The 11090-nt window shown below is 43.9% G+C and overlaps 1 protein-coding gene across 1 annotated transcript in view; it reads left to right on the top strand.

Moving 5' to 3' along the window:
* The window catches only part of TENM4 (teneurin transmembrane protein 4), an 826730-nt gene that overhangs the window by 632070 nt on the left and 183570 nt on the right, over positions 1-11090 (top strand). Inside the window, exon 12 of the mRNA XM_014941555.1 lies at positions 5626-5727. Within this exon, the coding sequence (XP_014797041.1) occupies positions 5626-5727 (102 nt within the window). The remainder of the gene's footprint in view (positions 1-5625; positions 5728-11090) is intronic.

Here is an 11090-nt window from a genome sequence, read left to right as displayed (position 1 = left end):
TTATTGTGAAATTGCAATATTAGAGCAGTGTGCATGGATGTGTTTATAGGGTATGTGGGCATTGCAGAAGGGCCAGGAAATCATAGAATCATAGAATCATCTAGGTTGGAAGGGATCTTTATGATCATCTAGTCCAACCATCAACCTAACTCTGAAAAAAAAAAAAACCAACAAAAAAAAAAACCAAAAGAAAACCATACAAAAGAACCCCCCACAGTACTAAACTGTGTCTCTAAAATGGGCTCACCTGTCCAACTGGCACAGTCTGTCACTGCTGAAACAAAATTCAGTCCTGGGATAAAGATGGAGGTTTTTATGGGAAACCTTAAGTGAGTGTGACTTGTTAATGCCTGCAGTCTTCACAGTAACAAGGAATTCCAGTTTGGGGCTGTACCTAAGAATATAAATAGGACGCCATGCTCAGTATTGCACGCACAACTCTCAGACTTGTTGTTCACAAGTCTTAAGTCACAAGCCTTGTTTGTTCTCATTAGCTCTGGAGTTCATGAGTGTTATGGTTTGAGAAACCCATAACAATTTATTGTCGTTTAGACAATTATTCTATCACCCCATGACCCCTCCTCGTTCAGGAAGGGGGATCAGGGGTAAAAAAGGAAACCCGAGGGTTGAAATATAAACAGATTTAATAGGATAAGACTAGATAATTAACATTAATAACAATAAAAAGCCACTATTGATCCTGATACCACTATAAAATATACAAGGACTATCCTCAGCCCATTCTATCAGCAGGAAGCTGTGTGCTCCCAGCAGGGGACAGCAGATGTGGGACACTGTGAGCACTGAGGCTTCGAGAGGAGAGGACGGGCTCAGGGGTCTGGCATCAGGGCAAGAAGTTCTCTGGATGGCAGCCATCACGGAAGGGAAAAAACTTCACAGCAAACTTTCTAATTTATATTGAATGTGACGTTCGTGGTATGAAATAATCCTGTTGGCAGCTTGGGTCAAGTACCCAGGTCTTGATCCTCCTCATCCCTACACCTGTCCATCTTGAAAACACTGGGACCTTGAAAACCACATACCATAGCTTGCTATACAGTAAATATTTTCACAAATTCAGGCACTAGAGTCTTCTAAAAGTGCAGTTTTCCCAAGCATTAGAAGAGAAATTAGTCCTGTGTCGCTCAAACCAGAACAATGAGGAAAAAGCAGGTTCTTTTAATGCTTCACTGAATTTCACTGAATTTCACTGAATTTCTAGAGTTGGAAGGGACCATAGAGATCATCTAGTCCAACTCCCCTGCTGAAGCAGGATTGCCCAGAGCTAGAGCATGTTACTCAGGAGCATCCAGGCGGGTCTTGAAAATCTCCAAGGAAGGGGACTCCACACCCTCCCTGGGCAGCCTGTTCCAGGGTTCCGTCACCCTCACCGTGAAGAAGTTTCTCCTCATATTTGAGTGGAACCTCTTATGTTCCAACTTGTGCCCGTTGCCCCTCGTCCTCTCAGTGGGAACCACTGAAAAGAGTCTGGTTCCCTCCTCCTTCAACCCTCCCTTGAGATACTTGTAGGCGTTGATAAGGTCTCCCCTTTCCTTTATGGAAAGACTTTTTGAGCTGTTTGGGAGCAGCTCTGAGACAAATATCTAGTGCGTGAATCTTCATCGCTTTTCGGAGTTGATTCTCAGTAGTGAAGAGCTTTGGGGAGTGTGCAGGGACCTTAATTGCCCGGAGTCACACCAGGCAAGTTGGTATCCTTAACTGCTAAAAAATGCTAAGTGGCACCAGCCACTCCGTGGGCGGGGAAAGAGTTTCTTTTCACTTCATCTCCTCTCTATCAGGCAGGTTATTCCAGGGCAAACTGAGCTAGTATGAAATGAGAGCACGTTAGAAATGTCATTTTTGGCTCTATTAGAAAAACAAGGAGCATCAGAGAAAGCAATGAGGTAGGATGAAGGGATTTTTAAGGGCCTATTCTTTTATTAGTAACATAGGGTATTCAAGCCACAATTAAGAGTTACTGAGGTGCTTCAGTGAGGAAGGTAAAATGGGATTAATTCACCTGGTTTTTAATTCCTTTTGTGTTGGCCACAATATGGTATAACGCAGTGAGGGCACACCTAAGAGTCTGGGAAATCAAGGATTGAGGAGATAGTGATAGAATCATGGAATCATTGAACGTTTCGGGTTGGAAGGACCTTAAAGATCAAATTCCAACCCCCTGCCATGGGCAGGGACACCTCCCACCAGACCAGGTTGCTCAAAGCCCCATCCAGCCTGGCCATGAACACTTCCATAGAATCTCAGATGAAGTGAGAAGTGTGCATATCACTGCATTTTTGCAAAGAAAATTGCCAGATCTGTAGATGAACCACAAAATGTACATGAACAGTTTTTGGACGTGCATTAGTGTCGGTCACTGTGGATGGGATCTGACCAACTTACAGATGACAATATCTACATCTGAACCTGTCAGCAGAGGAAAGGAAGTGCTACTGGAGTTCATTCCATGGATTCACCCCAAGAATCAGGAAAATTTGGTTACCTAAACACAGGTGTGCTGCCTTTCTGTGCTCAGTCTGAACTTCTATATCCCATTATACGTAGTCAGGGTACTGGACAAGATTCTGTTGGTTTAACCTACAGTAGGTGTCTAGTTGCTGTTCTGAGTATCACTTATCTTGTCCCAGGCATCACAAGTGCATCAGCTGAACCACACCATAAATGCCAAATGTTATTTTCAGTAACAAAGATTAGCCTTTAGCTGATGTGGCGCATTGTCACACTTTGGAAAAGCTGCCAGGCCTGATGCTACGTTGCTTTTTTGGTGTTGCTTTGATTTTTTATTATTTTGCGTAAATATTATTTGTTATATCACATAAACCTACCAAGCAAGTTGTATGGATATTTTACTCCTTTTCAAGGACTCAAATTTGTCCTTTAAAGCTAAAGCTTGAAAAAAAGCTTTTAAAAAAACAGTTTTAATATACCATAGGTGTTGTCATAACACTGGGAACCTGTCTTGCCTTGGACACTGACACATCCATGCCCATGGACTTCAAAGGACATGTGCATATAACCTCTCCACGGTGTTGCAGACCCTGACCCAGGGTGACGAGGTGATGGTGGGGCTTCATGAGACATCTGAGTACTGCTCTGGGGTGGAATAGCATAGCCCTACTCCCACTCCTGGTTTTCAAGCAGTAGAAGACAGTTTGCTTGTGTTTTTTCTCTGCTACGTTGATATTTTTGCCACCTTTTGAGCTTAACCAACACACTGAAGGGTCTGACAAGTGCCAGAACGAGCACAAGAAGATGGAGCCTAGGTTTGTGCTTAGGTTGAGAGGGTTAGAGGAAAAAGACTGACCTTTTCAGCAACAGCAGCTGCTAAATCTCCATACCCCTCTCATTTCCTTGTTTCACAAAACTCACACTCTATTTTCTTCATATGTGCATCAATTAATAACTTTTTCCCTACATTTCTGCATATATTTCTTGAAGACAAGAAAGATATAAAGACTTTTTTAGAAAGCATAGAGAAAAAAATGCATAAAGTAAATTTCACCATTTTCAGTGGTGAAATTAAAACATTGCAAAGTTCTGAAGATTGTATACCTACGGGCTAATATTTACTTTTCATTTACAGGACAGATTTGTGTTTATACCTGCTATTAAGTGAGAATTAGTACACTTAAATATCAGTGTAAATGCACTGAGCTGCTGTTTCTTTATTCTGGGAAGCGTGGCTGCTGTGTGATTGGAATGAAGGTGGCAGCTCAAGCTCCAAGTGCTGACTTCACGCTGTGAAAGTATTTCCATGCACCGTAAAGTGAATATCTGCTTAACCAGAGAGCCTGGGTGTTAGAAAACTGACAGCTCTTCCTCGTACCTTCTTTGCTGCACGGAGCGATCTGATTATGAGATATCTGATGCTGGGGCTTAAAACATAAATGTTTGAAACTGTTTTTATTATTTACAACCGCCGCTGCCCTTTATGAATGATTAAATTACACCGCGTCCTTTAAAATGTCCTTTGGAAACCTCTGTTGTTTGGAGAAGGTCCATCCAGAAACAGGCTTCCTTTCAGTTGTGATTAGAAACTAATCTGCACATCTCGGCTGCAGCTGCTGCTCTTCTCTTTCACCGATAGGGAAATATCTCCCCTACCATAAGGCCTCCTGAAGCCACGTCTATGAAAGCACAGTCATTATTCACACGGCGGAGATTTCCACCCCACTCCGTGATAGAGGCACCCCCAGTGCCCCTCCTCTATTAACCGAATCCAGTTTAAATTTGATATGCATCTCCCTCTGAGAAAATGTGAAATAATAGTGTGGAATAATAGTGAAGGGCCTAGAAGACAAATCATATGAAGAGCGGCTGAAGGAGCTGGGGCTGTTTAGTATGAGGAAGAGGAGGCTGAGGGGAGACCTCATCACTCTCTACAACTATTTGAAAGGACACTGTAGAGAGGTTGGTGCTGGTCTCTTCTCACAGGTAATTAACAATAGAACGAGAGGGAATGGCTTCAAGCTCCAACAGGGTAGGTTTAGACTGAACATTAGGAAATAATTTTTCACAGAAAGAGTGGTCAGACACTGGAATAGGCTGCCCAGGGAGGTGGTTGAGTCACCATCCCTGGCTGTGTTTAAGGGACGTTTAGATGCGGTACTGACAGATATGGTGTAGGGGAGGACTTTGGAGAGTAGGGTAGATGGTTGGACTTGATGATCCCAAGGGTCTCTTCCAACCTCAATGATTCTATGATTCTATGATTCTAATGAACCATGGTATTCCATCGTCTTTCCAAGCCCCACTCACGTTCACTCCGTCTTCACTCACAGTTTAGTCAAGAAAATAAAATTATTTTCATTCCCTTTTTTGATACGTAATGTTTGCCATCTTGGGCTCTCCTTTTATGAAGGAATTTTTAGACCCAATATTCTGAATTGTCCTCAAAATAAAAGTGCTAGATAACATTTTGCTTACCCGTTAACCTGCCTTGAAAGATGAATAGCCAGTGTTTTTTCCAAGGTCAGGGAATTTAAGATGATAACTAGAAAGAGAAGGAAGTGTAGAATAGTCCTATTCCTGTTCCACCAAGATACAGTATTAGCCCCAGCGCTTTGGGCTCTTTGTATAATATTGCAGAATAAGCCAGAAGGCAAATAAGAAAGAAAAAGAATTAGAAATAATCCTTTGATAGGCAGAGAGGATGAACCAAGGCTCTGTGTTCCGTGAACTTCATAGGAGAACGTTTCTGTCACAGCTCAGCTCTGTTTGGCAACAAATAAATCCCAAAAGATGTATTCTGCTGTGAGAACTATGCATTTTGCATCTCTCCAATAAATTCAAAGAGGGAAGATGGTTGGAAAAATAAGCAGGAAGAAAAGACCCTGGGAAGCCTTCAGGTCCTGAGTGAGGACAAAGGCTGGTGGGTGCTGATCAGTTGTGATTTCATCACAGGCTTTGCCTTCAATCTTCACTAAAGTGTGTAAATGTTGGTGTAAATGGTCAAGCACTGTTTAGTGGCGCTCAAACTAACCCTTTCTGCCCCAAGTGCAGCGATTGCTTTGAGGTTGCAGCTGTCCTGCCATCCAGAGCCCTCCCAAACCCAGAAGTATTTCCTTGCCTAAAAAAGTATCTGAATTTTCTTTTGTTTTCCAGAATCAGTGGATAATTGTCCCAGTAACTGCTATGGGAATGGAGACTGCGTGTCTGGGACTTGCCATTGCTTCCTTGGCTTTCTGGGCCCCGACTGCGGCAGAGGTAGGAATTGACACTTGATTAACTCTTCTCTTTTCCCCTTCAGCTAATATTTTTCATGTGGAAATTATATTAATGCCTGTGCCTTTTTCAAAGTACATCTCACCCAGCTTGGGGATGCTGCTGTAGAGTGGAAAGGAGAGGGACCTGTGGATTGTCTGAAGGGGGCATATAGGAGAGATGAGAAGGGACTCTTTACCTGGGATAGCAATAGGATGATGGGTAATGGTTCTAAACCGAAAGAGGGGAGATTTAGATTAGATATTAGGAGGAACTCTTTGCTGTGGGGGTGGTGAGACACTGGAACAGGTTGCCCGGGGAAGTTGTGGGTGCCCCATCCCTGGAGGTGTTCAAGGCCAGGCTGGATGGGGCTTTGAGCAATGTGGTCTGGTGGGAGGTGTCCCTGCCCAGGGCAGGGGGTTGGAACTGGATGATCTTTAAGGTCCCTTCCAACCTAAACCGTTCTGTGATCCTGTGATTCCATTATTTGTTTGCTACTGGTTGTGGTTCCTGTGACCCATAGTGACAACACAACCCCCCAGCTGCATATGGACAGGCAAAATGTCACATTGGGGGTTTTCTATCTGGGAGTGACGTTAGAAAACATGACTTAAATACGTGGCATTATTGTTTGTTTAGCAGAGCACTCTGTCAGCGTGTGGTGCAACCATATAAAGATACTGTCTTTTAAGAAACTGATTATAAAAAAAAAAAAAAATGCCTTTTTCATTGCTGCAGGCTTTGCAAGTCTGCCCGAGCTCTAAGGGATTGCTGAGAGCCTGGCTATGGGGGGAAGGGCAGGGTTAGGGGAAGGCTGGGAGTGGAAGAATGGCAGAAAGAACTGGATACTCTGCCCAAAAATTAAAACATCGGGCCAACTGGGAAGGAGCCTTACCCCAGCAAACAATAAAATACATCTTTCTGCTCAGGTGAAAAGTATTTTGAATAAATGCTTTTGGAAGGTTTTCATTTGACCTGAAATTTGTAGGTTATCTAAACATTTAAAAAACAAACTGAAGTGCTTTTAGTAAAAACACGTTTCAGGCCGAGAAAGCAAAATGTTGCATGTGGGAAATGCCAAAATGCCGTGCATCAACCTTTTCGAGGCCTTTTTTTTTGGCTCAAACCCTCCTGCAAACTAAATGCAGATTTATAAATTTGGGGAGGGAGATGATCGTGTAAAAAGTTAGTGCCCACACAAGGAGCTTTTGGCTGAGGCAACGGGTCAGGCCTTCACCCCAGCCCATGGCTTCTCTGGGAAGGGGGCTGGCTCCTTCCCAAGAGAGAGAGAGCTAAACTCTGTCCAACCCCATGTCCTCTCCCCCTCCAGCTGAGCCTGGGTCATGCTGCTGTAGCCCAGCCAGCAGATAAGGGCTCTCAGCTGGCTGCTGAGGCATGTGGTCCAGGCTAAAACCCCAGAGGTGTCTCAGAGTTCACAGCCCAGTAAGATGGATGTGGCAATTCGGCATCCCCCAGAGCTGTTCTGTCAAACTTCTTGCTGACTCAGGTTACACTTGGTTTGCATTTCCTTACACTTGGTTTGCATTTCCAAGCTCCTTTTCAAATCCAAAGAGCTGGAGACAAAAGGAGTTTTCTTTCCATCTCCCACAAGCATATTCCAACTCACACCTCCTAACTTGAGGTGGGGGCAGAAGTTCAGGCTTTGTTCCCTCCAAGGTTCCCAGTAGAGTCAGTGGAGAAGGAGAAGCTCCTTTGCTGTGAGTCAGAATATTTGAACTTTTGTTCTGAATCTACTTTTGGAGGAGCTTACCTCCCTTCATGGGTTATAAACCTAGATTTCTCAGGCACTTCAGTTGAGCCACATGAGTATCTTCTGTTTCACAAGAGTCCTTTCTCTGGCTGGTGTGAACACCTTCTATTCGAGTCAATCTTTTTGGTTCAGAATCATCTGTTTTTAGATCACAGACTACTTGCTGCCTTTAGGAGGATGGATTAATACCTGGAGTGGCAAAATGCTGACTGTGTATGCATTTCCACCCCGTGGCCTTGTTAAATGGGTCATCTTGCCATGAGTGTGAGATACAAAGACCCTAGAAGGCAGCATCTGTGGCATGTGTAGGGCTCCTACAATATCTGTCTGCAGCCCCATATCAGTCCCTGTACCAAGGAGTAATCCATAAAGAAGAGGACTTGTTAAATGGGTCATCTTGCCATGAGTGTGAGATACAAAGACCCTAGAAGGCAGCATCTGTGGCATGTGTAGGGCTCCTACAGTATCTGTCTGCAGCCCCATGTCAGTCCCTGACCAAGGAGTAATCCGTAAAGAAGCAGGTCTCTGCCCACGTGAACATTCCCAGGTCACAGATTTCCTGGCTGTGCCTTTGTTTCAATTCAGCCTGTAATTCTTTATACAAATGAGTGGGAAACTGTGGAGCAGAAAGCCCTTCTGTTTTTAATAATGGTTAATTATTCATGTATTATTAACCAATTATATTACACCAAGTAAATGAGAACAAATCACTGCAGGTGTATTCACGAGCCTTTTGAAGGCCTCCTTGAACATGGGAGATGGTGTTTTGAATGATCAAATGAATGATCTTACTCTCTGATACTAAACTGTACAAGGAAAGTGATCTCCATTTGGATTGTTGCTACCAAAATCACACTAAAGGATTACTATAATTTTGGGGTCTTAGATATTGTTTGTTGGAATCTGAATGATCAAGCAATAATTATATGTATCATTAAATATGGAAAAGAAAATCATAGAATCATGGAATTGCCTAGGTTGGAAGGGACCTTTAAGATCATCAAGTCCAGCCACTGTCCTAACACTGACAAAACCCACTGGGGACCTTTAAGATCATCAAGTCCAACCACTGTCCTAACACTGACAAAAAACACTGCTAACCCATGTCCCTCAGTACCACGTCTTCCTGGCTTTTAAATACCTCCAGGGATGGTGACTCCAGCCCTGGGCAGGCTCTTCCAATGTCTAATAATCCTTTTTGGTGAAGAAATTGTTCCTAATATCCATCCTAAACCTCCCCTGGCGCAACTTGAGGCTGTTTCCTCTTGTCCTATCACCTGTTACTTGGGAGTTGCACAAGTAGCAATGGAAAAAAAAATCCAGAAACCTCTTTTGTCTTTATTCATTACGGTGAGCTACAAAGGAGGTTCTTGTTCTTGCCGTTGCCTTGACATTTGCAGCAGCCCTTCCCAGGTTGTGTTGAAGGTGTTCTCCACGGAGGGCTCTGCAGAGCACCAGTCTCACTGCAGATGGGCAGTAATTTATCTGATCTTGTACTGAGTGATCAGCTGCCTTGTCAGAAAACATGGAAGTCTTTTCCAGCCACCTCTCACCGGTTAAAGGCAATCATTCTTTCTTCTTGTTGAAAAGAGCCTCAGACTGTCCACTTCCAGTGCCTTGAAAGAACAGGCTCCATTACTGAGCATTTGAAATTTGACACAGGGGGGCGGAAAATTCCATCAACCTGGCTGAAAAGTGAAATTACAGAGTGAGTTTGCCGTGAGCCACGTACACAACACAGTGTATCTTAAACAATTGGTGTCTCGTATTGTATAGGTAGATATCTCCTTGCAAATGATGCACTTGGTAACTCACTGCTGCAATGTGCTTCCTTTACAGTGAACAGAGGCCTCCTTAGTAATAACAGTTGCTAAATTCCTTTCTTTTCTAAAACCTCTTTTATCTTGGTCGGGCAAATATCATTCACCGCGTGATCAAACTGGCTTCACCGTCAGAGCTGGCATCTCTTTGTATCACGTTGAGGTTGCTAAAATTCTGTAACAGACTTGACTGAACCAAGTCACACACCTAATGCAAATGAATTAAGCTGCAGACTGGAATATTCCTTTCCCATTTTTCCTGCATAAAACATGTTCATAGATTGCCTTTCTGAAGGGCAGATGAGAAGCCCAGCTGCTCTCACGTAAGGATGATGTGCAACAGTGAACAAGAGAAGTCTGTGTTGAGTGTCTGTCCTTGCAGCTCAGTGTCAGCAAAATGAAGCTGAAGAGAACAGGGCTTGAGCAAGAAGAAATTTCAAGGGATAGTAAACGGGGGAGACAGAAATCAGCAGCTTCCTTGGAAAACTCAGAACAGAAGAGGAAAGGAGCATAAGGTGGTAGGTGTGGAGAGTGGAAAAGGGAGAAGGCATCATCAGAGTGGAGCTGCAAGAAGCTTAGAGAGCAGTGGTTACCAAAGCTTTGGTCATGGAGGCTGTGTCCTGGTCCTTGATGCCCTCTCCTTCCTCAGGGACCCCTCTCTGTATTTTCAGTTCATCCTACTCTGCCTGATAAGAGGTAGTGATAGCATGAAGGGTAACAGTTTTAAACCGAAAGAGGGGAGATTTAGATTAGATATTAGGAAGAGATTCTTTCCTGTGAGGGTGGTGAGACACTGGAACAGGTTGCCCAGAGAAGCTGTGGATGCCCCATCCCTGGAGGGGTTCAAGGCCAGGTTGGATGGGGCTTTGAGCAACCTGGTCTGGTGGGAGGTGTCCCTGCCCAGGGCAGAGGGTTTGGAACTCGATGATCTTTAAGGTCCCTTTCAACTCTAACCATTCTGTGGTTCTATGATATTTTGCACGTTCAGGTCAGATAATGTTTAATCCTGGGGTCCATCATGCCACAGCTTGAGCCTGTTGTCTTCCACTTTTCCCCTTTGTCACAGGGGAGAAATCCTGTAGCTGATTGGCCTTGAGAATCAGCCAACTTTGCTGAAAACAAGGAGACTTAAAAAATCCTTTATAAACTGATACAAAAGTCAGAGGTTAGATTTGGCTTGGAAAGACTAGAGGCCAGTTTTGCGTTGTGTCTGATGACGAATGGGGTCCAGCAGAGGTGATAACCAAAAAAGGGGGACTGAAGATTCAGTCGATGGTGTGACATGAGCTAAAGGGGGGAAATAGTCTCAATGTGGGATTCTGGACTCTGAGCAAAGCGACTGAAACCCTTAAAGCTGAGAATTACAACAGGAAAACAGGGCAGTGATTTGTGTCCAGCAGAGACAGTGCCAAGGAAAGCATGAAGTCTGGCAGAGGGTCAGGGATAGTGATAAGCAATCTGAGGTCAGTGGTGCTGCTGGAAGAAGGCACCAGTGCATTGAAAACTCAGAATGCAAGAAAACTCTGCCTTTTTAGTGAAAAACAGTACCAGAGACACAAAGCAAGGAGGTACTTTAACTCAAGAGCACTGTTTGTTTTAAATGTTCATAGGAGAATACGACTAACAGCTGGGTGTCCTCCACCTCAAATAATTGGTTTTGGCAAAGAAAAGAACAACATATCCCACTGAAGAGCGTGTATGAAGAATATAAATCCCATGCTGGGCTCTCGTGCTCTTTTTGGAAGCGAGAACCATGTAAGGTTGGGGTTTAAAGT

Source organism: Calidris pugnax, unplaced genomic scaffold (assembly GCF_001431845.1).
Source record: "Calidris pugnax isolate Ruff unplaced genomic scaffold, ASM143184v1 scaffold99, whole genome shotgun sequence".
In the NCBI taxonomy this organism is placed as follows: Eukaryota; Metazoa; Chordata; class Aves; order Charadriiformes; family Scolopacidae; genus Calidris; species Calidris pugnax.
Note: the sequence above shows the minus strand (reverse complement) of the source record. Positions and strands in the feature narration are given on the sequence as shown.